Source organism: Helicoverpa armigera, chromosome 19 (assembly GCF_030705265.1).
Source record: "Helicoverpa armigera isolate CAAS_96S chromosome 19, ASM3070526v1, whole genome shotgun sequence".
Taxonomy (NCBI): Eukaryota; Metazoa; Arthropoda; class Insecta; order Lepidoptera; family Noctuidae; genus Helicoverpa; species Helicoverpa armigera.
This window is the reverse complement of record NC_087138.1, coordinates 2896268-2923706: the sequence shown is the minus strand read 5'-3', so window position 1 is coordinate 2923706 and position 27439 is coordinate 2896268. Positions and strand designations below refer to the sequence as shown.

Sequence of the window (27439 nt, the reverse complement as noted above, 5' to 3'; positions counted from 1 at the left end):
TAGTAGTATCAGAAACAATAAAAGACCACGAAGGTAGCCAATTTTTTTCGACTAATTCCTAAAACAAGATTTCACAGTGCCAAATAGTTTTTGAATGCGTAAGCTTAAACTTTTAACCAATTATTTTCACTCACTGAATTCTCAGAAAGCAGACTTTATTTCTGAAAACTTTGCATTACTTAGAAACTAGTTTCGGATAGAAAGTACAAAGTCAAGACAGTGCCAAATGAATATTTTTGGCAGCCACTCTAGTCCTTGTGGCACCATTTCAAAAGCTTTTGCGTTTATTTCTCTTTAATATGTGATAGTTAACCGAATTTATTATATAAGTACCGTTTTCTAATATTACTATTTTATTGTCTTCTATTAACTTTACCTTTCGTATCCTTTTTCTGAATTAGCAATAGGTTATTTATCGTTTATAGGTAATTCTGTCTTATGTCCAAATCTTTTTGGTACAAATCCAATATTTTATTAAAATCAAATTGTTCCACGTTTCCCAAAACCACAATTATAATGTATGACCTCAATAACAGTTAGAAATTCAAAGAAGGTCAATAATGAACACCCCAAAAAAGCCTCCGGTGCAGACTTCAGTAACTCAAACCAATTATTTTTTCTCAATTTTGTTTTCATAAAACTATCCCTATATGTCAGACGAAAGCTTACCTGGCAATGGTGACCTGAGTACCAACTTCCTAGCCTCTTCCATAGCTCGCTGCAAGTTCTGCTGATTCTTGAAAGATTCTCTGCTGCGACAGCGGCCGATCTGAGACCTAGAGGAAATACTTACGTCTTGTATATTTGTAAGGATTATCAACATTTTTGGGTAACTCAAAGTTAAGCAAAATTTAAAACCCCAACTTAAAATCTAAAAGTTTTCTGACCTTTGACCCTTTTTTAAAGCAACTAAGTACCGTCCTATTGAAATTCATATAATCTAAAAAACTAATACCCTAAAATTAACAACTTCGAAAATGGACTAAGTGCTCAATATATAAACTGAATTGACTAATTAAGTTTGTAGCGTAGGTAGATATTTTTGGAAGTCAGTTTAACGCCAAACCACCCACCTAAAATCAACTAAACTAAAGACTTTTTTGAAAATTGACTCCTAAATCCATCTTCTAATCTCAAGAAAATCATTTGATATTTGTTAGAAAGTTCAGGAGTTCGTGGATCAATCGATCGTAAGATTAAGGTGAATGGAAAACGATCTGCTCGAGTTTCGGAAAATATGTTAAATAGTTACTTGGTCAAGGAGATCATAAAGAGGGTCTATCCGGTCAGACTGGAAGAAGAACTCAACATAGTTTGGGAAAAGACTAGACGGATGATAATTTGCACCAATAAAATACTTACGAAATCCCAGTACTAGCAAGCGTTTGGTCCCACTTAGCATTAGATGTATTGGCAACTGCCAGTTTAGCGATTCTCCTGAATCGTGACAACCCATCTTCATCAGCTGGTTTCTCTTCATCTAAAGCCACGGGGGCTACATGGAAGTCCTTCATGAGGCGACGCTCCCAAACCTTCATGCGTTTGCCTAGGACCACTGTGAAAGGAATTTGGGGATGAAAATCTTGATGAGGTAGATCTTTTCTTCTATTGTTCTTGTATTGGGTCGTATGGTATACTATTTGTTTTCCACGGTTTCACACGCTTCCTGAAGGTACTACTTTCCGTACCCGGAAAAAGGATTAAGGAGCTTATGAAAGGCATTCTGATGTATAAGTTGGATTACTGCCATTAAAATTTTGTGTGCCTTGGGTTCCAACTAATTTATTTAAAAAAAATATATGAATGGTGAAATCGGCAAATTCAAAACATCATGCACAGAAAAGCTATGTGGGAAGAAAACCATAAAAATGCCTTCTGGGTACAATGTTACCGAAATTATAAACACGTTTATTTATTCAAATACTTCCTCCCCGCCTTGGGCAACTTTCCCTAGGATTGTTAACTTTTTGTTACTTCGTACACACAGGAATGGTAAACAATTAATTTGCTCTGAAAATAATTATTTTGAAGGACTGGCTTTTTCCTTGACCTAGTAAAGAAATCTGAGTTGAAAGTTAGAAACTTTCAATAAGCTACTGACGATTGGTCTTATAAGTGATAAAGAACTATTTCACTATTGCTAAAGACCTCTTCTCACACAGAGAACAATAATTAAGAGTTAATAACTCGCTCGCCCAATTAATTGGTGATTTCAGACTTTATGATCCAGGTTTCCACGAAATTAAGAAAGTCCAAAATGTACTAAGTGCTTTAACCACTAGACTAGTTCCACATTTCGATGATAATTTTATGAACAATATAAAGTATAGGATGGCAAAAGCATATACAGGGTGACACGAGAAGTATGATTTCAACAACTTTATTCTAAGTTTCTACTTACTCTTCTCCTTCCTATCAGTGAAGCTGACATCCATGCCGTTCTTCTCAAAGACCTCAAGCAGTTCATATCTTAATGCCGACACATCTCCCTTCAGCTCGTTGATATCATCCTCAGTTACCGGCTCATCATCCATCTTCCTATGCATGGCGGATACGTAACGCCAAACTAGAGCTCTCATGACTGCTGTGTAGCGAACGTCGTGTTCTTTCTCTTTTTGCTCCTAGGAAAAAAGGTATTATTGATGAAAAATAGGTACTAGCAATTTTATGGGGTGCAGATCTCTTAATACCCCTGCGACTTTCTTAAGAGCTGGTATCAGTCTGAATCTATGCAAGGGTTGTCTGCCAGGGAGGCTTTTAGCGGTAAGATGGTCCATTGTGTCCCCTAAACATTTTTTTTTGTTATATGTATATTGACGTACATAATAAAGAATGTGTCTATCTATCAGGAGTGAATTCACTTAAATAGTGAAATAGTGTAAGCGGCGGTATAATTGAATTTCCAGAAAGTAAAAAGTCAAACAGAATACAAAGTCTTAGAATTTCTGGCCGTATTACAATCTAGGTATACATAAAAGAAAGCTGTTAGCCGGCGCCGATTCAGATTGAAGCAAGCAAATGGAACTGAATCGATTAGCGCAGATAGTCAATTGTCATCAAACACCTGAATCAAGCTATTAACGATATAATCGTATCAATTAAGTAATTCTATCGCAATATTGACCCCACACTAGACATTTCTGAGTGTTATAGATCACACAGATGAGTCTAGATTACACTGCTTCACACTGGTGCACCTAATATTATTAGTATCTCAACCTTGCGGGAAATCCGACTTTTTAAATTTTCAAAATACACTCTTTTGCAAAAAAAACGGGCACCTATGCGAAATCTTAGTTTTAAGGACTTTACGTGTATTTCAAAGGGTTTTTATGATTGTAGCATGTTTCTAGCATCACAAGAGTTAGCCGAGGATGCGTGAGAGTGTATTCTAAATTTGAATTTTGTACAATTGCTAAGAAATTCGTTACACCTTGTTTTGGACTAATTGTTAGCAGAAAGTTCGTCGGTGTTTTGAAAAGTTTTTGAAGTGATTTTCAGAAAAATGATAATGCAGTTTTAATTAATGATTAATGTACTTTTTTGTTGGATCAAAACATTTTTGAAAAACTATGCGTATTTGATAAAATTTTCACCTGCTCGAAACGGGCTATACTGATGATTGATGACAATGTTAAGAGTTTCGGTATTTGAGTGTAAAGCGTTGTATTGTTTAGATATTGTACCCACGTGTTTTGAAATATCGCTTTTTCATAAATAAACACTATTTAGAAGAGTATCAGTACCTTTGGCGCGACAAAACCAATTTAAAGTAAGCAGTGCCGATCACAACTCGTCTCCTATCGCACTTTGACATTTAAAAAATACCAAATTTTGCAATAAATGTTATAATTAACCACATGAAAAATGATGAGGAGGGTTAAAGCTATCTAAAAAGTCAAATTATTGCCGCGTTGAAGCTCTCGATAACTCCATAGGTATCGGGTTACTCAACGATGATTTAGCTGAAAGGGAGTCAAGAATTTAAAATTATTGGCCAAACGTATGGTTCTTAAGAAATTAGCAGATAGCCAATTATTGTTATGATTTAAGCAAGAAAGTGCTGTAGATGCCAGGAAATCTCATTGTAGGCAAGTTTATTTAATAAAATGTCCGTGGGATGAAAACACGCTATTTGAACGCTCAGACTCATAGATCTTCAGAGGTCTACGGAGTTTCCCAAGAGACGAGGTTGTTTAAAAATCAGTGATTACGAGACCTTAAGACCTCGTGCTCACAGTCTATGTGCTATTTTCTATATTTTGTAGAATTTCAAGACTTTTAAAAATGGCAAAGTCTGATAGGAGACGAGTTTTGATCGGCACTGCTTACTTTAAATTGGTTTTGTCGCAGCTCAAAGTACTGATACTCTTCTAAATAGTGTTTATTTATGAAAAAGCGATATTTCAAAACACGTGGGTACAATATCTAAACAATAGAACGCTTTACACTAAAATACCGAAACTCTTAACATTGCCATCAACCATCAGTATATCCCATTTCGAGCAGGTGAAAATTTTATCAAATACGCATAGTTTTTCAAAAATGTTTTGATCCAACAAAAAAGTACATTAATCATTAATTAAAACTGCATTATCATTTTTCTGAAAATCACTTCAAAAACTTTTCGAAACACCGACGAACTTTCTGCTAACAATTAGTCCAAAACAAGGTTTAACCAATTTCTTAGCAATTGTACAAAATTCAAATTTAGAATACACTCTCACGCATGCTCGGCTAACTCTTTTGATGCTAGAAACATACTAAAATCATTAAAACCCTTTGAAATACACGTAAAGTCCTTAAAACTAAGATTTCGCATAGGTGCCCGCTTTTTTTGCAAAAGAGTTTATTAAGGATAATAACACGACTCTTCCCTAATCACAATTTATTATACGGGGTCGGAGCATGTCTTCTTGTTACAATCCTTCCTACTTGACTTCATCTCACAAGTAACATTCTTAATAGGGCTAAAATATAATTAAATTTAACTGCTTGTATGTCACCAAATTTAAAACAACAGAAAATCGCGTATATCTGCGCTCCGGATACGAGGGTTAAAAAGTTTCTAATTAACCATGGGAAAAGAGTAAATCGGTTGGTTCAGTAGCCTGAAAATCTTTAAGATCGACCCTCAAGATTCCCAGGAGGTAAAGCATTAAAATGTAAAAGAGATAATCAATTTTCCATTGTTCGTACTGAAAACAAAACTAGTAATTAAGTACGTTGTCTAAACGCTCGTTACGACGACAGCAATGATTTAGTATTTAACATCTCGAAGAAAACAAGGGGAGATGATGTGAATCAATCATTTGTTTAATTATTAATTAACACTGGAATTTATGAACATGATGAGAACCAGATTATAATCTGAGGGCACGGCAGTGCCCCAGCCAAGACTCGAGCAAAGCGGGCACGGCCGTACCATCTTTTCTCGAAGCGTTTCGCGGCTATTTCAGCCCCCTGTAACTTCCATGTGAACAAAGCTATGAGTTTAGGTTTTCGATGACCAAGAGTAAGTATTAGAACAAGCTAAGTCTCAAAATTACAAGACATTTGAATACATAGTTTATGAGTGATGAGCGATCAAAGTTACACCATTTTGTCACTGACTCACTCACTGACCGATCATCAAAAGTCTAAGGTACTTCTAGCAAACTTAGAACCTTCAAATTTGGCACCAAGATAGGTTACTAGCTACATATAAAGGGAAAATTATAAAAACCTTAAAACTTAATAAAAAAATAGGAAACAAATTTATATTTGCGGTTTTTCAAGAACATTGTGTATGAATTTTGACTGCATTGATAACTTTGTTATTTATTTATGTACAAAATGTTACTATTTGTTTTATTGTTACGTAGTGTGGTATATTGTTATTATGTATTAAATATACATACATATGAATAAAAAAGCTAGGTTAAAATGAAATGAACAATGATAAAATCTTTCATATTAATGCAGTGCGATACATACTGCATGCTCGCTCGATAGATGGCGTTGTCCTGGTCTAAATCGCGCTAGGGTTTCGTTACATATGTAGCTTAGTATAAGTAGTACTTTTAAAAAAATCAAATAATTACATGTGATAGCGCCATCTACCTCTGAAATAAATCTGAGGGCACGGCAGTGCCCCAGCCAAGACTCGAGCAAAGCGGGCACGGCCGTACCATCTTTTCTCGAAGCGTTTCGCGGCTATTTCAGCCCCCTGTATCTTCCATGTGAACAAAGCTAGGAGTTTAGGTTTTCGATGACCAAGAGTAAGTATTAGAACAAGCTCAGTCCCAAAATTACAAGAAATTTGAATAAATAGTTTACGAGTTATGAGCGATCAAAGTTACACCATTTTGTCACTGACTCACTCACTGACCGATCATCAAAAGTCTAAGGTACTTCTAGCAAACTTAGAACCTTCAAATTTGGCACCAAGATAGGTTATTGGCTACATATAAAGGGAAAATTATAAAAACCTTAAAACTTAATAAAAAAATAGGAAACCAATTTATATTTGCGGTTTTTCAAGAACATTGTGTATGAATTTTGACTGCATTGATAACTTTGTTATTTATTTATGTACAAAATGTTACTATTTGTTTTATTGTTACGTAGTGTGGTATATTGTTATTATGTATTAAATATACATACATATGAATAAAAAAGCTAGGTTAAAATAAAATGAATAATGATAAAATCTTTCATATTATAATGCAGTGCGATAAATACTGCATGCTCGCTCGATAGATGGCGTTGTCCTGGTCTAAATCGCGCTACGGTTTTTAGTTAAAAAAAAAAAAAACAAATAATTTCATGTGATAGCGCCATCTACCTCTGAAATAAATCTCTTTTATTCTAAAAGATATTCGATTAAAAAATTCGACAATTTCGAAATTGTTTAATTTATTTTAAAAAAATGTTGTTTACGTGCTAGTTTAGGTCTACATATTTAGTTTGTTATATATTTAGTTAGTTGCATGTAAGTTAATTTAATTTGTTATATACTTAGAGAAGAAGGAGACCTACAAAAAATAAATTAGATCCCACCAAAAACATTAAATGTAAAAAAAGCCAATCCTCTACGCAATTCCTCCACCGTAAAAAGTTTTGAGATCGCATAGAAGCCAAGTCCTGTTCAACTTTATTTGTAATAATAAATCAATATTTTGTGACTATATCAATAGTTTTGTTCACATTACAATAATATTGTCTTGGCCATGAGCACAAGTTAATAGTCACTCGCTGAAATAATGTGTAAATACCATTGAATTGATACATTCTATATGGACATGATTTTACGATTGGACTGATTGGAATTTGAGATCACCATGGACCAAACATGCGCCATAGTAAATGTGCAGTTCATGATTTTGGATGATACTGACTGTCGGTCATCATCATCATCATCATCTCAGCCATAGGACGTCCACTGCTGAACATAGGCCTCCCCCTTTGATCTCCACAGATACCTGTTGGAAGCGACCTGCATCCAGCGTCTTCCGGCGACCTTTATAAGGTCGTCTGTCCACCTCGTTGGTGGACGTCCTACGCTGCGCTTGCTAGTCCGTGGTCTCCACTCCAGCACTTTTCGGCCCCATCTGCCATCTGCTCTGCGAGCAATATGGCCTGCCCATTGCCACTTCAACTTGCTAATCCGGTGGGCTATATCGGTCACTTTGGTTCGTCTACGGATCTCCTCGTTTCGGATTCGATCACGTAGAGAAACACCGAGCATAGCCCTCTCCATAGCTCGTTGAGCGACTTTGAGCTTTGAGATGAGGCCGATAGTGAGAGACCACGTTTCGGTGCCGTAAGTCATCACTGGTAACACACATTGGTTGAAGACTTTCGTCTTGAGGCACTGAGGTATGTCGGACGAAAAGACATTGCGTAGTTTCCCGAACGCTGCCCAGCCGAGTTGGATTCGGCGGTTGACCTCTTTCTCGAAGTTGGACCTACCTAATTGGACTACTTGTCCTAGGTAGATATATGAGTCAACAACTTCGAGTACCGAGCTTCCAACAGAGACTGGGGTGGGCTGAACATGGACATTTGACATAATTTTCGTCTTGTCCATGTTCATTTTCAGGCCCACCGTTGTGAAACTCGGTCGAGGCCCTCGAGCATCATACTGAGTTCCTCCATCGACTTTGCCATGACTACGATGTCGTCGGCAAACCGAAGGTGAGTGATGTATTCGCCGTTGATGTTGATGCCAAGTCCTTGCCATTCCAGGAGCTTGAAGGCGTCTTCCATTGCGGCGGTAAACAGTTTCGGGGAGATAACGTCCCCCTGTCTTACGCCTCTTCTCAATGGAATCGGCTTCGTGCTATGCTCCTGTACTCGGACCGACATGGTGGCGTTATTATACAAACACTTCAACACCTCGATGTACCGATAGTCAATATGGCATCGCTGGAGTGACTCAAGTACCGCCCATGTTTCCACCGAATCGAAGGCTTTCTCATAGTCCACAAACGCTAAGCATAATGGCAAGTTATACTCCTCGGTCTTCTGTATAACTTGCCGCAGCGTATGGATGTGGTCTATGGTACTAAAGCCTCTTCGGAAACCGGCTTGTTCGGGAGGCTGGAAGTCATCAAGCCTGTGTTCGAGACGGTTCGTGATAACCCTTGAAAACAGCTTATAAACATGGCTTAGAAGTGTGATGGGTCTGTAGTTCTTCAACAGGCAGTTGTCACCTTTTTTGAAGAACAACACCACCCCACCCCTGCTCCATGCTTCAGGCGTTTTGCCCTCGGACAGGACGGAGTTAAAGAGCTTCTGGAGGACTTTAAGTACCGGTGTTCCACCCGCTCTCAGAAGCTCTGAAGTGATTCCGTCCTCACCCGGCGCCTTGTTGTTCTTAAGCTGCTTCAGGGCCATCCTAATCTCGTACAGACTGATGTCCGGGATATCTTCGGTATAATGTCGGGACAGCTTGGCTCTTGGATCTCCTGCCAAGCTGTTGACGGGCTTTGCGACCGAAGATAACTGTCCATAGAACCTCTCAATCTCGCCTAAAACCTCTGCCTTGGTCGACGCTATGCTGCCATCCTCCCGTTTATCCATCCATGTAGGTATGCCATCCTCCGACTGTCGGTCATTTAGTAACAATTGAAAAAACTAAAAGTATTTAATTCTGTGATATTAAACTTCATGATTGACTTTCACCTCTCCAAGATATGCTGTATTATATTTGTAGTTTATTGTGCTCATGGCCAAGTCAATATTATTGTAAAGTGAACGAAACTATTGATATGGTCACAAAATATTGATTTATTATTACAAATAAAGTTGAACAGGACTTGGCTTCTATGCGATCTCAAAACTTTTTACGGTGGAGGAATTGCGTAGAGGATTGGCTTTTTTTACATTTAATGTTTTTGGTGGGATAAGTATTGTCCTGAGGTGAATGGGTTTTTAGAAGAGCAACTGAAGAGTAAAATGGGACCGGATTTCTAAGTCTTTTTTGTCCGTCTGTCACTAGGTTATCTACTATTGTGAAGGTTAGACAGATACAGCTATTAAACCGTGATAGGTAAATGAGATGAAAAGTATGTTTTTTCGCAGTCTCTAGACTGTTATCAAATTGTATTCAGAAGTTTTGGCGTGAAAACCTGACAGACAGTGCTACTGACTAATTATGGACATAATTGGATAAGTATTTAAGAAAATTATTTCCTAGAAATAAATAATCAAAATTAGGCAACAGTTGTTGCCTAATTTTCTATTTCAGTGTACGTAAAACGTTCTATTTTCGGTGCCTTTCTAACTACTTTTCTGACCTACAGAAATGAAAAGAATTTCTAATTAACACAGTTATTTTTAGATTTTAGTACTAATTTTAGGCTACAATGTATTCATTATAACTTTCGTAACGTAAAGAAAAAATAATTGTTTACTTAATAAGTAAAGTTTTCATTAAAAATCCGGGTGTTTTAATTAAGGGCGTGGAAAACTTATTTCGACCTTTCGTTTAAATTTTAGCGGATATTAAGCTATGATCACACGCTGCGAGTAGTGATAAGTATACCTACATAATGTTTAATCAATTTTGAAACCATACAGTGTTATAAAAAAGAAGTTGAACAAACTTTTGACATATATTTAAGAAAATGTTGTGACTTTTTCATAATATGTAACACAAACTTTTGTAAAGCTCTAAATACATACGGGAGAGGGAGACAGTATCAAACACTTATACCTTGTTATGTTCATTTAAAAAATCCCTCAATAATTCTCTATAATATTTATTTAGCTCTTACCTTCATCTTCATCTTCCTCAGCTTATCCTTCTTCCTCAAGCCGAGCATTTTGAGCAAAAGCTTAGGCGTAGGGAATATATTGAACGGAGGCGGCAGGGTAGCGCTCTCTTCGAAGTAACTCATCCACAACTTGGTGCGGGCGAATTTCCATTCCACGTCGGAGTGTTCCTAAAAAAAATATAAAGAAGATATGGGATTAGAAATTGTTTAATTAAATGGTATCTACAAATGCCGTCCTGAAGTTAAATATGTGCATCACGATAATAGAAATATACCAGTTTTTAGTACAAACCAATTAACCGTATCAAATAAACAGGCAAACTTAAATACTTATATAATTTTCTAGTATTAATTAAAATTGCAATTTTAGCAATAAAATCTACTTTTAAGTACGGTAAAACATTAAAAACACTTTCGTCGAAGTCTGTCAAAGCTTTCCCCTTAACCTACGAGGAATTGTCTGAGCAAGTTAAAGAGTTCTAATTGTATCACAGGAAAGAGAAAATAAAAGTCGAAGTCAAGTCATCTGTAGGGAAATTTTATTTTTATCGTAATTAATTTATAAATTACAGAATTATTTACTACTTATTCTTGCAGCAATAGTTTCTACTGAAAACCGCTTAGATCCATAAAAATAAATAAGTAGGTAACAAAAATTAAAAAAAATGGAATAAGAGCAAAAAGAGTATGACACATAAGTTTTCTTTATTAAATAAATAAATGTTTATAACCCAAGAGAGCAATCTGTCGTACACATTTTCTTTTCGGAAAAATTCTCAGCAGATAAGTATTAAGTATATTTTCAACTCGGGAGAACTAGCTCATTGCAATTTATGACTTGCTATTAATTTCAATAGCCAGGATTTCATGATGTTAGCTACTAAAATATCTTTATCTGTCTTTCCCAGGTGCACTAAAAAACTTTGGCTAGTATTTTTTTATAATTTGTAGAATATTGATATATTTATTTGGTGACTGTTTGTCTTATGTAATAAATATACCATAACGGCCGTTAATACACTTGCATTAATTATCTAATTAAATATTTTATACCACCGCTGAACGTAGGATTTCCCTAACGAAGCAATTTTAGCAGTAAAATAAAAAACAATAAGTTTCCTATTATACATTTTTTAATTCACTATAAACTACTCAGCACGTGCAAAGACGTAAACTTTAGAAATAAAAGCGCAATACAGTTGCACTAACAATGCATTAGTCTTTATTAAGAAACTGTTAGTTGAACCGGACTTACAAAGAACTTTGCACGAGACGATTTATAAAAAGCATCTACTTTTTTATTATGCAATGGTTTTAATGAAATCGGAATAAAAAGTAAAGAATATGTAACGAAATGTATTGCAAGTTTATTTAGAAACAATGATACGCATTCAGTAAAAACCTAGTACACTCCCTGGAGAATTGAATGACACATCACATTATTTCTACACCAATGGATCACCAATGGATGAATGGATGCTTCTTTCACGTTCCAATTTATTTATTCGTTTAGCTGTTTTACCTGTAACCTTTTCTTACCAAAGTAATCGTTTGTCACAAGCATCATTCAAAACAAAACCATAGTCATTCCTAGTACATGCCAGGAAGACAAAGACTGCAGAAAAATGGGCTGCTAAATCAAATAGGCCAACAAGAAAAAATAATGAAATGGTGAATTTCAAGCATTAAAAAAAAGTACAGAATTGATTTGCGAAGTATAAAAAAAATACTTACCTCAATCATAGCATAAGAGTTGGACATCATAGCTATAAGAAGATTGAGTAACACGATGACGTTGATGACGGAGTATGAGCCGAACATCAGCAAGCCCCAGAACCGGGTGTAGCTCTTTATACCGGCCAGCTCGAAGTTCTCAAGTCCAACCATGCCGAAGGACGCCCAGAATAGAGATTGGGAGGCTTCGAAGACGCTGGTAGGAGAATAAAAAGTTATTTTAAGCCTGTTTTACACGGACCGCTTGAAGCAGTCAGGGGCGACAGCTTCAAGCTGTCGACTGCACAGTGAACTGCAGAGTTCTATAGACGTACGTACACCGCTCGAGCAGTTGCAACTGATTCGGATGGTCGACAGATTGAAGCTGTCGCCCCTGACTGCTTCAAGCGGAACGTGTATTGCCGGCCTTAGAGTTTTATCTGAATGAATGCATATTCAAGATTTTGGTACAATATACATCTTTAGCAGAGTATTATCTAGCTATGAGGAGATTGAGTAACACGATGACGTTGATGACGGAGTATGAGCCGAACATCAGCAGGCCCCAGAACCGGGTGTAGCTCTTTATGCCGGCCAGCTCGAAGTTCTCAAGTCCAACCATGCCGAAGGACGCCCAGAATAGAGATTGGAAAGCTTCGAAGCTTGGTAGGAGAATTATGTGTTAATTTCTAGAGATTTATTTGAATGAATGCTAACGTAAATTGAAAATTAAGTGCAACGTTTATAAAAGTCAGAATGTTGAATTAAAGGGAAAAATAGATAGCGCTACTTATCGCTCGCCTATACATATAGGTAGGTACTCTAAGATATACAACTAAGTATAAATGCTTATATAGGCAGTTTAAAATGCTAGCCAACCCCTACGTAAATTATATCACTTGGTTACGTCATGACTAGCACAAAACGTAATTTCCATAACATCCAAGCCAAAATGCACACAAAAAAAAGGCAACATTTCCCAGCACTATCAATTTATTCAAAACAATACAGAAATAGCATCTACACTACAGAACTACAATCATAAAACTAGCAAAATGAAATTCCAAACATGAACATTATGAAGTGAAAATAACTAAACATGTTAATTAAAAAGTTTCACCCTAACACAAATGCGTGGGGTGATACACTCACACAAGCGCTCACTACAAACCTACAATACAATTTATTTAAAGTAAAACATTAATCTATAAACGGAAGCTCTTTCACGACCCTAACACAACATTTAATGATACGGAAGAAATTATTTGATCAATATTAAACTACGTGAACACTTCTGGATTATTATGTCATTATAGATGATCATGATAGAATCAAGTTATCATATTCGCAGCTGCACTATTCCATGAAGTTCTAGTACGAGTGATAGTCCATAGTCTCTCGCAGGGTCATGCAGTCCACCTCATCAATCTTCAGAGTGTTCATCTTTACGTTAATATCCTCTTCCAACTGGATTTGCGTCTGCAGCAAGTATCGCAAGGATGAGGTTGCCTCATGCAGCATCTGTTGTAGCTGTTCCGTGCTGTGACGTAACATCTCACATTCGTAGTACAAAGCCTGCCCCGGAGGGTCCCTAACCAGTTCAGCACCCACTCTTTGAGCTCGCTTACCAAGCCTCGTATGCGCTAATGCAGTATGACCTTCTTTATCAGCTAAAGCTTTTTGTAGCTGCAAGATATTATTCTGCATATCGCTAATCTTCTGAGTCGTCTCTCTATGCATGTCTTCAAGCTTCGCTTTCGCTCGCTTAGTGTCTTCAATTCGCTCGTGGAATGCATGGTTGCATTTCTTGTAAGCGTTCCACAAGTCGTCAATAACTTGTTTGAGAATTGTGTCCACGAACATTCTGATAGGACGAGCGCTTGTCACCTCTCTTGCTGCCATTTGTATATTTTTAGCCGAATAAGCGTTATACTCGTCGGCAGATATGTTGGCAGGATCGAGGTTAGCATAACCTTCATAGACGGAGAGACATAAATCAGTAGGTTTGAGGGATAGATTGGTTTTGTCCAAGTCAATAGCTGCTTGTTTGTATTGCAAGTCGCGATCGAGAAGGTATCGAGTAGAACGTAGGCGACGCATTTGCTCGTTCAATTGCTCCAACACTCGCCTTAAAAGGCTCTGTCCGCCAAGTATGGTTGTGATCTCTTGCTGTAGGGCAGATTCCACTTCATCGACAACCAAATCGATGCCAATACGCCCGTCTCTAAGCATAAGACATTTGCGGCATATGGTTAAAGCGTTTGCTTGTAAGGATGCAAGGCAATCTAGGAGACGAGTTTTATACATGGACAGAGCTTCTAATTCCAAGCATATTTCCTTACGTTGTATTTGCAGCTCATTTTTGTTGAACTCGATGTCTCCAATGCGTTCCTCAATACGCCTGTCGGTGGTGGCTTTCATAATTTCTGCGCGTTCTGCTGTCTCGTCTCGCACTCGGCCAGACTCGCCGAGGACTCTGTCTGCAAGCTGCTGTTGATCTTCTGTGTTCCTGCATCGTTGGTCGTTGCTTAACTTCCATTCGGCGAGAGTGAACTTGGCTGTTCTGGGCGGCATGCATACTATAGCCTGCTCCGACAGCCTGGTGATGGCTACGGGAGCCCCGATTACGTGGCGCACCCCAAACTGCGCTTCACCCATTGTTACAAATGAAGAACTAAATAATTTCAAAAATAAACTCTATCCAAAATTCGACGACACACTCCCACGGGGAAATTGACAAAACTGTGTATTTGGTTACTTGGTAACGGGACGTGCCATGCAATAATGACAATGTCCTTGAAAAAAGGTTAGAAGGATAATTGTAATAAACCTTTTTGGTACTCTTGAAAACGGGAATGACGAAATGTTGTTTATAATTAACATTAAACACGTAAAACTAATAAACATTAGAAGAATGTTAATCGATCTTTTAATAGCTTAATACTAGTCATGTTTTTGTTTGACTTTAAATGTAATTTCCAATAAACGTACAAAGAAGCTGGTAATACTCCAAAACTCTAGCCAATAATCTAGCACACACACGACAAACATTTTACGATCTAGCACAACTGGTCTCCAAAGGACTGACTTCCCGAAACTCCTCCATTTCATACAAGAGTCTCCAGCATTATCCCAATCAGGTAGACCACCAGGGAGCACGTAGCACTTGCGTTTCTCCAGGTCCGCGAAGTACCATAGCAGTTGGTTTAACCCTAAGTTCATCATCATGAAGATATTAAAAGATGATATCTTATAATTTTTGCTGGTCACGAGAATTAATCTGTCCCAAGACCTCGGCACGTCTTTAAGACTAAAGCCTCGAACTCATAGTAAACATTTATTCAGCAACAATGGATTATTGGTCATGGATTATTATTGGAATAATGGATAATGATATTTGCTAGATGAGCATCAAGAATGTAGTAAAACAAGTAGGTTCTCAACAACACGCAATTTTGCCAGCCAGTAGTGCGTTGATGCAATTTTGTTTATATTATTTGGTTATTTCTCTGTACAAAGGTAATTTTAATAATGAAAACATGGATGATTGATAGGTCTTATCTCTTAAATAAAAATCTAAAACTCACCGCAAGCAAAGGCGAAAAGCACGAGGCTGTAGATGAAGAAGAACTTGACGATGTCGATGACCATGCGGCCGAGGGAGATCTGCAGCGGCCCCAAGTGAGGGTTGATGGAGAACAAGTGCACCAGCTTCAGGGCACTGGTGGTAAAGTTGGATAAGTCAAGAGAGAAGACTTAAAGAATAGAAGAGTAGGGAATAAGACATTTTACATCGTACGCAACTGGTAGCTTGTAAATGGGCTTCGGGATTTTTCGAAAGAGTAGGTAGTAGAGAGTGGCATATGAAGGGCTTAAGAAGGCACACGGTGGTTTCGGTCAGTCAGAGTCTCCCTCACGCTGCGCTTACAGAATCCGCAGAAGAAGAAGAGAAAGCCGCAGAGTATCATTTGATGATTTAACATAAAAAAAAAAAAAACTAGTAAATGTGGTAACAAAATCACTGCTGTGTTGGAAAATTGAAAAGCAATTATGCTTTCTTTATATTAAAGTATACATGAAAAAAGTCTGAATTAGTTTACTGAACTTATATATCGACCAGTTTTTTGTGAAACAGGATGTTGTGTCAAAATTACATGAGGACCGGGTTTGTCTCTAAAACTTTCGACCTATCTAACTTCCTTATTCTACATACCTGAATATATTCGCCGCAGCAAACAATCCCTCAGCTATCAACTGAGGATCGAACGCATCCCAATTCTCTCTAGGAATGAACTTAGTCTGAGGGTCCCTTCTGATCTCAGTGGTCTGCTGTATATAGGCTGCAAAGCGTAACACAGCCACGGCCACGTAGAGAGAGTTCCTGGTGAAATCTATGAAGTTCCACATGTTTCGAAGGTAGGAACGGATGCCTTCGATGTAGATTTCTTGCGTTTCTTCCCAGATGAAGCCTGAAGAAAGAGCATTTTTAATATGCTTAAGATTGGGACTGTATTCAATAAATAGTACATCTATACTCATGAACCCGAACCAGTTCATACAATGTTATAAAATGATGAAAATAAAAAATATACCGATTTAATTTCAAGGAAAGAAAAAATATACGATACAGCTCAGACCAGGGTAATTCAATCTAATCCAGAGGTTAACGTTGTGACAAAGAATATGATGCATAATCCTAGATTGACGAACTTACCTAAAACATATACCACAACGACAAGTTCAAGATACGTGGGTCCATTTCCTCGTTGTTTGAGAAGTTCCTTTTCCAGCTCTTTGACCATCCACTCTGGACCAAACAGCTGTATCGCTTGCACCTCCGCTCTTTGTGATACCAGGATTAGAATCACTGGGGACAATATGAACTGGATTAGAAAGAACTCCATTAGTAAACATCATAATATAGAAGCCTAAAAATGATTATGTTTAATTGGAATTTATTTTCGTATTCTACCATGCACAATAGTTAAATAGTCTGCAACATTAAGGGGACGGTTGGGCAAGTCAAAGCCTAGACCAGGACAGATTTCCAATTTTATGAAAGAATACACGGTTCTTAAATAAATGCATAAAAGGACAATCGTTATATCGACCACGACTTTATAATAAAAATCAGTTCAAAGCACAAGATAAAGCTAAACTTGAAATTTTGCGTTTAAGACATAGCCTGATTAAATACATGGAATATTTTTATACCGGGGCTAATGACGGTTACAGAGATAAAAATAAACTTACACAAGAAGAACAAATAACTAGAGGCGTGGATCAAGAACTTCATGAAGGGTTTCCTCATCAGCTTGCCGGTGGCGCAGTTAGGAGCGATCATGTACAGAGTGCAGTAGAAAGGGAACAACAAGGCGACACGACAGTAATTGATGAAGATAAATTCAAAGAACTTGATAATATAACTAATTTTGATGACATTTCACATTTAAGAGGAAACCTGATTGAATATAATGGGAATGATGACTATAACAAAGATAAAAATCTACTTACACAAGAAGAACAAATAACTAGAAGCGTGAATCAAGAACTTCATGAAGGGTTTCCTCATCAACTTGCCGGTGGCGCAGTTCGGGGCGATCATATACAGAGTGCAGTAGAAAGGGAACAACGAGGCGACGCGACAGATGATGTTAATCAGTTCAAAGAACAAGACAGCATAAGTGATTTTGAGGAAATTTCATATTTAGGAGATAACTTGATTGAATATACCTACTGGGGATAATGACTGTTACAAAGATAAAGAATTACTTACGCAAGAAGAACAAATAACTAGAGGCGTGAATCAAGAACTTCATGAAGGGTTTCCTCATCAGCTTGCCGGTGGCGCAGTTAGGGGCGATCATGTACAGAGTGCAGTAGAAAGGGAACAATAAGGCGACACGACAGATGATGTTAATCTTCTCCATGGCGGTCTTGCGACGGAAGCCGGGGACGCCTTCGTACCAGATGGAAGCTAAGAGCTGTTGGATGTTCGGGTGGGCTACGAACTAGAGAAAAAAATAAATCTTGGGTTAGTTATCGAACTTTTAATGTAGTGAAGTGTAGGTATTATATACTATTTTGGTATCTAATTTAATTTAAATGATTTATCTTTATAGTACTATACAGAAAGGAAAGGCAGATTTCTATAACCTATCCGTTGATTTGCGATTACACATTGAATTTTACATTAGCTCCATATAAATTATGTGTTTCAAACTCTGTCAGAAAAACCATCTATAGTCATCTCAATTCAAAACCGAAGTTTCGTTCCAAATTTCGTAAAGTATTTCAAAGTACGCACTCACCTTCTTCTGCTTAAAATCAATAGCAAGTTCCAATCTAGCCAGCTTCATATGATCTCCGTCAACGAAAGCCGGTTCATCCGGGTCATGGTTCAGGATGATGGCCAGCTCCTGAGAGCTTCGCGACTGGTCTAACAGATCTACCGCAAACATCTGCGACTGGCGACGAAGTTCTAGGTACTCTGCTTTACTTTCCTGTAGGAAAGAAAGAAGCCGCTTAGATAGATTTAGGAGAAGTTGTCAATTTTGTTGACGTCAGAATTTAAGCAAACACAATCTGTAGGAAATCATTAATTTATTCAGTTTTAGACAAAGTAATTGGACACTATTAATTATAAAGGTTGAGACAATATGTTATTGTTACAGCCTTTTTTTTTATCGTCCCACTGCTGGGCACAGGCCTCCTCTCACAGGGAGAAGGATCCGGCTCGAGACAATATGTTATTAGTGTAAAATGTATTACTTTATTTAAGTTTCAAATACTTCATTAATCAATCTGATTTCATTAGGTTTAGATTCGTTACTATAATTTAAAGTGGAGAAGAGATGATTAATCATCAAACTGGAATGAATTGTTAAATAAGTTTTCGTAAATTTAATTAAAATAATAAGAATACAATTTATAATATTAAAACTAAGTATCAAAATATTCATCCGCATCGCTGTCAGCGGGGATTGTGCCCAAAAGGCTGGCTGCATTGCCACGCTGGATGGCGAATATTAAATTGTTATTAAGAGCATTTCTGGCTACATTAAAAAGAATATATCATTTTAAATACTGACCTGTTCAGCAAAAGCCAAGTTCCTCAATTCCCAAGAGAGCTGGAAAGCTGTCAATATAGGATCAGTAGAAGATAGAGCAATGAGCGATGGAGATGCTAAAGCTCTGTACTCGTTGAGACGAGCTAACGAATGACGCAGTGAGTCCTCTGAAGACTCGCGGATACACTCCTCACAACCGCACCTGGGAAATACAAATTACAGTCTTACTAGTACATACAATCTTACTAGTACATACAGTCTTACGTAATATATGAACATTTAAAATAAAGAAATCACGATAGATATGGGAAGGTTAGGATAATAAGATAACGATTCGAGGATTTAATGTACCTACAACACCAAGCCAAAAACACACATTATGAACTACGAAGATGGGACTTGAAAGAAGCTCCATTTAAATCCTATCAGATTAAATAGGAAGTTCTACCAAAGATAGGAAAAATTAAGAAAGAGTAGGTAAGTCGATTTTCTCAGGGTTATTCACAAGTGTCTTAAACCATTAAAAACAGAATTTAAAAAATTTGGTATACAGCTACTCTAGACCAAAAAGGTACATAGACTCATTTTTTTTCGAGTATCGCTAGTAGTTCTTAAGGGACGTGGTAGGAATCACGGGGAAGAACTATTTATTAATAACTAAGTCTTACTTCACGTCATGAGGGTTGGGCAGCGTGGCTCCGCGATCCAGTAATATCTTGATGATCTCATAGTTGTTCTTGTGGGCTGCCAGCATTAGAGGAGTTATGTCTGGAGTGAACATTGCTGTGTTGGGGTCTACTTTCTGCCAACTCTGTGTGGGGTATGTTGAAAAGCTTGTTAATGTGGGTTAGTACCACACACATGTATAACTCATGGTTAACTTTTATTACAAAAGTGTGAGAACTTTTACTAACATTGAAATTTTATAGTCTGAACAAAAATAGACCAACAGACATTTATTTGTAAAAAAATAGATCAAGACTGAGCTGTTAGAATTGCAATAAGGTAAAGGAAGATGATGCTAACAACAATCAACTAGGTAAGCACCTATATAAATTCCAATAAAATAAAATAAAATAAATCAGTTTGCTTGAAATATGGTGGTATATGGGATGTTAACTTTTCGAAAACATCTCGCTTCATAATGAAATTATCTACTATAAAATGAGTGCATTGTGAGCATATTAAATCACAAACTTACGTAAGGCTCTCCCTCCTTATGTATCAGCTCTTCATGTTCCAACAACAGCTCAACAGCTTCCACGAACTCAGCATTGATAGCCTGCAGCAACGCATCCTTAGTATCCACTCCCATGATGACCAGCAGTTCCACCATCTCCAGGTTTTCTCCATCGATGGCTAAGGTTAATGCTCCGCGGCCTAATGAGTCTACGCAGTTGATCTCTATGTGTTTCTTGCGGTGGGCTTTTTGGAGAATTCTGCAGAAGGAACAGAATAGTGTAGTGTTTAGAAGTCATAGTGTATTTGGCGTAAATTGCTAGGTGAGGAAAAGTGAAAGGTTTTAAAATGTGTAATGAAGTAATATGCCTTATTGCAATTTTATCATCAGATTTCGATAGACAACTTAAAGCTACACAAATCCCATAAATCGAATAAATAAGTTTCGGAAAAGACACGCTGTTTATAAATTTTGATAAACACAGCTTTTAAGAAGAAAGTTACACAAATCGAACAAATGCTCGTAATTTACAGAAAAGTACCTATAATACCTACCTACAATATCCAATTCTTGATATTTTATGAATCCATATCTGTGCTATTCAATATTTCAAATGACGTACGTAGAATCATGATTTCAGTTGTACAAAGTTAATGCCTTAATCTTATTAGACTAGAAACAGTAATTAAGTTTACCCACGACCGTATAATCATCGATAAAGTAGGTATTTAAGCCCCGTAAAAATATCCAATTTTTTTACAGGTTATTCTTGAGAACTAACTACAGGCCCGATTCCAAAAAAAACTTTCAGTGATAGCTGAAGAAATGTAGGTATTGTTAAAAAAAAACAAGAGCAGCGTCAAAAACGTAATCTACATACCACTTATGTACAGCTATGTTCTACGCAAATAAATGTTTCTTTCTAGTAAAATGTATAGGTACAATAATGGAAATACACATAGGTATCTAAAAATTTTCACCAAACATTCGATTTGAATACAATTCTACATACTTATTCCATTCGGCTTTGTTATTTATACTTTCGCAAATCAAAGTCGAGTTATTTTTACCAAACAACAACAAACATCATATAAGCCGTGTTATTTTTGTCAAGAGTTGTTTATTTTGGGTTTCGAAATAAAATTGGATGTTAAGTGAATTTTGTAAATATTAGAAATATTTACGATATACATGCAACGGTAAAAGTTAGTTACTATTTTGGGAGTGACTTAACAGAAAAAGAAATATAACTGAGTTACTTGTTGAGTAAAAATTATCTACGAGTTAAGAATAGTAGTAATCGAGAATAAGTAGTATCTGAATTCGATAATTAAGAGGTAAATTCGCTTAAGAGACCTACACTTGATATAAAAATATCGAGTATGAATCATCAAAAATAGAATCTACCTATACCTACTAGGTAGGTAATCTGACAAGCTGGCTGTAATGACTTTTTATATAAATTGTTGACTTAGGATAGGTGTCTTTAGCTACATTGAAAAAAATAAGAAGTTTAGTTATTGTTTGCTCTTCCTGAACTTACTTAGGTGGTCACTTAAACGTAACTTTACTTTGTAGATAGTTTAACACCAAACTTTTTGTCGCCACGGAACTTTGCACGAGTCAATACTATCTGAAATTAACTAAATTTAAGGCTATAAAACTTCATCTTACCTTCTCACATTGCCCATATCCCCTCGCTCGACAGCCAGGAGATACTTCTTCTCCTCCAAGGTCAGTGGCTTCGGCAGGGTAGGCAGATCCATTGGCTTCCGAACACATTCTAGCTCGGGGTCACCCTGGGTTCGAAATCACGTATTATTTTATCAGACACTAACTTCTATTAGAGGGTTTACCAATACGCGAAATCGGATAAAAAGTAGCCTACAACCTAATTATCAAATTCAAAACATTATTTTAGACAAGAGACGTAGAGTTAGTATCAAAAAAATACTTAAAAGAAAGTGAAAACTAGCGTTATATTATCCAATCTATTGTTTGGTAAGACATTTTATTAGAAATACTTAAATTCGCAAAACACAAAACTCAGTCTATTATGTACTTTCGGCTAATTTGAAAGTTAACTGCACACTTAATTAAGTATTTATTCGAAACAAAATTAACCAAACCAAACAAAAGAAATTATAAATCCCGCCAATTTTGCCTCCCGCAAATTAAACTTCGAACGTAAACAATAAAATGAGACGCCAATTTATAATGAGATTTGAAATTGGAACACTTTAAAGAATTAAAAGAAATATGCTTTCTTTTTTTGGCCAGCAATGTAAGTAGGCACACATACAGCCTTGTAACAAAAAGTATGTATAGACTTTTTTCTAAAAGTTATTAATAAGTGTTTTTTTGATAAGTATCTTAATATAATATGCATACTTACGGCCTCCAGGTCCTTTTTCTCGGCCATGTTGGCGGTTTACCCCACGTTTCTCTGGAGCGGCGTCCGCCCCCCTGGCAGACTGTTTATCTACACACTGAAAACAAACATTCACCTACATTGCCTAGTAACTAGGCTAACCCGAAGGTTCTAGATAATTCAATTTAATCTGCATTTTAATCCAATGAAGGCCTATAAAGTCGATCATTATCTGAACTGTAATAGGTAAGTAGGCAGTTGTACCTACTGGATAAATTACGCAATTTTAAATACAGAAAACTCTTTAACGGCTAACTTCGCCAAAACTATGAAATCCTTCACGTGGTTATCATGTTATAAACTTTTGTATTATTTGGTGCGAAAAAGTTCTTAACTGAATATACCCTTTAACGCGAGCTTTTGATCTCCAGAGAAAACAATTAAAGACATAAGTACATAATATTGCAAAATCTGCTTAGCCCTCTTCTTACTTCTTCTTCTAGTCTAGTTTAGTCTAGTTAAGTCTAGAGTCTTAACTCTCAACTAAACTATTTCATTTGCCAATTAACTCCTCGTAAAATTAACCAAAGACAACTCCAAAAAGACTCCTTCGCTCCACAACTCCACAATACCATAGGCAATACAGATCCGCCATAAGGCCACGCATGATACCGTACAAATACTAGCTACTCGTAAACTGTACGATAATCTGCTTGACATGACGATTACGACCGTCACCTACTTACTGATGACACAACCTTACTGTCTGGTAATTCAATAATTGATGGGCATGCTCGTGCTTAGGAGAGGGGTAAAATTTGACTGTAGTTATATCTTTTCGGAAATGGAAACTAAAGACATGGATTTCTGCTTCCCAGTAATCTAACACTCATTAGATTGATCATATCCGGAACCACCATTTCCATAAATAAAATTAAAAGACATAAATAAATAAATTTTTAGATCCTCCGAGCGCTAGAAAACCGCGCGAAACAGCTTAATTTTTGAGTTTGCCAATGACGAGTTAAAAACAGCTACTAACCTAACTGGGTAGGTAATTATTGCACCTTCAACAGCCTTCCTACAGATTACGTATTTGATTTTCTTCTTATCAAAGATTTCATTTCAAGGTCAAGGTCATCGAAAATAACTAGTCTATAGATTTTTTGAAACCCTTTTTAAGTAAATTAACCAAAAACTCTGAAGAACCTAGTTCCCTTTTCCTTTGTTAAGAATCCACAACAACCCCAATTGGCATTTCATAAAAACCACTACTAAAGCTAAATAAAAACTTCAGGGCTTCCATCTATCTCTCATAATAACAGCTCTACATATAAAATGTTAATTAACAAAATGTAAAATGAACAAAATGCCACAGTTTCTGAATTATGCTACAATCCGCAATAGAGCGCGGAAACTTTTTTTAAACTGCGTCTACACGAGGTTTTGTAGCTGGCATGTGAATAAAAAAATAGTTTTTTACTTTTTAATTTATTACTTTTTTATATGACCTCTTTTTCATGGTTAGCTTTTAAAGAGATTGTGGTGAAAACTTTAAAAGAAGGTAGTATGCAAATTGAAGTTGTGATAAGTTTAACTTATCTTTGCGCTCGTTTTTCTTTTTAAACTATTTTATGGTCAATTGGAAGATGACTCTCGATAGGTTTATATAAGCAGGTTACTAACCTATGGATAATTTACTAGTGATAACATTTTACGGAATATAAGGTAGGTACGGGAAGGTAAGGTACGGGATACATAGTAAGCTGCCATCGATATATATGTACTACGTACTAGATAGAACGTTCCGAACAAAAAGCTTACCACACTGAACTGCAGTGCAGACTATGCAGTGCCCAAAATGGCAAATCAGAGCGATTTTGACGCCTGCGTCAGATGGATGTCTATGAAACGACAATTATAAAATAGAAAATACATATCAAGGTATAAACTTACACATATAAACTATTCGAGAGTCAAGTTAGTAAAATTACACGCTGTTCATGCTATTACAACGCTTGTATATCATACTTTTCATTTATAATTCAATTTTACAATTAAGCATTAATTTGTCCCGCCCGCCATCTTAAATTATGGATTAAGAAAATCGTGCAGAAACAGATGTGCCATAAAACTGGCAGTAGGTAAAATATCAATGAAAACAGACTTCACTTTGTCATGGTATGTTCTTACTTTCAAGAAAAAATAATTAAATTCGCGAAAATTTGTGATAGCCCTCTTAAGAAAAAAAACATCGTAATTAATATTAAAAACTCTAAAAAAAGTTCCTGGTTTTAATATATTACATGATTTTGCATACAATTAGATATAAATAAACTTTTTGATATATTACATGATTTTGAATTCACTTAGATATAAACTTTTTGAGTAATGAAAAATGTAGGCAAAATACGAGCGACACTTCAGCAATTAACATCAATGAGGATGACTACATGTCACAATACGTCAACGAGATGTCAACAGACGACATAAGCGGGTAAATTATTTGTATGGATGTTCTTGTCTATCGCTAGAATATATGTCAATGTAAGCTGCCTTGTTGATCTATCTGTCGGATGGCGCCGAAATCGTATGGTGGGATTTAGAAATATTCGCGGTTTTTTTTGTTTTTAGTACACACGTGCATCAGAGAGCACAAATGTCGATCGAAAAAGGTACTTTTACCTTTCTAGGTTAGGTACTCTTTGCTGCTCAGGTACACGAATGGAACCTACGTAGGTATCTATCTATAGTCCAGTTGTCATTTGCCTACAAGAGCTAATACTTTTCACCTTCACCTGCTTACATGGAGATACAAAGCCTTTGAAATGCGTGTACGTACATAAGTACAAACAATCCTCCTAACATAATTCTCATTCGGAATACCACAGTATTGTTACGCCTACACATATTAAACAGATACGTATAACTTAGAAATGAGCGCCAAAATGACTCCCGACTCCTCAAAATATTGAAGAACTACTGAGCGTGAGAGTTAGCAGCTATTTCCCGCGGTTAGACGTAGTTACTTTCGAAATTATAAGTAGTATGAATGAATTAATATTGCGTGTACCTACCTAATAAAACCAGTCCCTTCTTTAGACTTACGTTTTATGACAAACAATATCCCATATAAACCCGTTAAGCTAAATATGTCTACAGCTTTTAATATTTACCTGAAAAACGCAAAGTCGACTTTACACAAAAGAAAATTAGAAATAAGTAAATTTGCCTGTTTATTTGATACCTACATCGTCACTACAGTGAACATAAGTTATTCTAAATTCAGCAAAATAACATCGCCAATAACCTCTCTGCCAATTATAAAGTAGCTCTTAACAGTTAAGGTCCTTTTGCTATCAACACAAATCCAGACACCACTTGCTGAGTACCTAAGCCACATGTACCACACTTTGGACGAGGATCGAACTCGGGCCCTTATTTTCAACACATGAACTGCAGGGATTTTCATGACGTTTTCACTAAAATACAGATAGATTCACGAATAAGGTTTATAACGGCTCCACACTATTGCCGAGAAGTCATGCCTGGTGCCACATGATCATTCGGGTATAGGCTTGAATACGCGAGGACTCCCTTGGAAACCATCCACATTCACGTTCACATTTATTGACGGGGAATCTCGGCACTAATGTGGAGCCGGCATTAGAGAGGTATAAAAATACTAGAAATAAAATAAAATAATCTACTTACGAGACTAAACGACCGCCGTGGCTGACGCGACGCCACTCCTGCGCGTCAAACTCCCCCCCACCCTCTTATACTAGCGAGGTGATCCAATTAGTTGTCACCTGGATGAACCCAGTTCGATGCCGATTGTAACGCGCTGTTTGTACACAACTTGTTGGTTTGAAGGTTAAATTGTCTGTTTTTTGTTGCTAACCGGTATTTACTACCACCACCAGTACATACCTATGTATGTACGTACTGGTTGTCAAATTCGGAAAACCTAATCTATTGACGAAAACTTGCTCTAGATTCCGCCAGCGTTCTGCATGATTTTCGAGATCATAAGAATTACGGTTTTAAATATTCAGTTAGCAGAAAAAAAGGACTGAGCCGCCCCTGTGTGTGAAGTGCGGAGCACATAGGCGCCAAGTAAATAATCCTATCTACCCCGATGATGGTGGCGGAGGTACTCTCCTGAGCTTTGAACTGTTGTTAACGTCATCTATTCCCTCCTTTGCATTAGGCAGTGGGTAGAAAAAGAAGCACTTCATAGGCTTCGCACACAAGCGCTTCGGAGGATGGACTTGGCTCTGATAAAAAGATAAAAGTTAAGCTGTTATCGCAAAGGAAGTACATCCTAAAGTCCCTGCTATACTATTCCTGTATCGCCCCAATTTATAACAGTTTTAGGTAGTTCGCGAAAGGCTTTAAAATAACAAATGGCCTGTCATAATCATAATACAACAATAACAATGATTTTAATAGGATTGTGTTTTATGACTCTGATGGAGATATTTCGAATCAAACGATGTCGACAGATGGCAGACGTTTGTTATTACTTGGTCATCGCGGTTTCACGATAATTAAGTATGTACCTAAATATTCAAGTATGTATCTACGAGGCACGGCTCAACAATCAAATTGTGCATCACGTGCTGGATTCCCCAACCCAAAATGATCCGACGTCCTGGATACTTGTTAATGTGACTTTATTTAACCCACCTATGACTGACTAACTTGCTGAATGCTACTTCATAGCTAGCAGATGTTGAACAACAATTTTGAGCATTTTCCTCCATTTACTAAGTTAAGAGTAACCAGCTCGCCTATCCATGAGAACTTATCTTTCAAATTCTGATACCTGATAGGAAAA

At 36.8% G+C, this 27439-nt stretch overlaps 2 protein-coding genes across 2 annotated transcripts in view; both read right to left on the bottom strand.

Moving 5' to 3' along the window:
• Positions 1-26365, bottom strand: part of LOC110382734 (transient-receptor-potential-like protein) — a 35327-nt gene extending 8962 nt beyond the window's left edge. Inside the window, exons 1-17 of the mRNA XM_064039448.1 lie at positions 26311-26365; positions 22621-22714; positions 21900-22024; positions 20247-20484; positions 19714-19856; positions 19067-19247; positions 18287-18478; positions 17752-17986; positions 16690-16842; positions 16189-16444; positions 15563-15696; positions 15064-15187; positions 11997-12192; positions 10263-10430; positions 2402-2621; positions 1363-1555; positions 670-776 (exon numbers count right to left, since the gene is read on the bottom strand). Of these exons, the coding sequence (XP_063895518.1) occupies positions 670-776; positions 1363-1555; positions 2402-2621; positions 10263-10430; positions 11997-12192; positions 15064-15187; positions 15563-15696; positions 16189-16444; positions 16690-16842; positions 17752-17986; positions 18287-18478; positions 19067-19247; positions 19714-19856; positions 20247-20484; positions 21900-22024; positions 22621-22647 (2692 nt within the window). The 5' untranslated portion in view covers positions 22648-22714; positions 26311-26365. The remainder of the gene's footprint in view (positions 1-669; positions 777-1362; positions 1556-2401; positions 2622-10262; positions 10431-11996; positions 12193-15063; positions 15188-15562; positions 15697-16188; positions 16445-16689; positions 16843-17751; positions 17987-18286; positions 18479-19066; positions 19248-19713; positions 19857-20246; positions 20485-21899; positions 22025-22620; positions 22715-26310) is intronic.
• LOC110382733 (tektin-1) lies at positions 12957-14799 on the bottom strand. Its single transcript, XM_021343411.3, has one exon. The coding sequence runs from the start codon at positions 14631-14633 to the stop codon at positions 13347-13349; it is 1287 nt and encodes a 428-aa protein (XP_021199086.1). The 5' UTR covers positions 14634-14799; the 3' UTR covers positions 12957-13346.
• Positions 26366-27439: the final 1074 nt, after the last annotated feature.

What these genes read in the sequence shown, in the direction of transcription:
- LOC110382733 (XM_021343411.3), bottom strand. Translation starts at nt 14,633, where the DNA reads ATGGGTGAAGCGCAGTTTGGGGTGCGCCACGTAATCGGGGCTCCCGTA.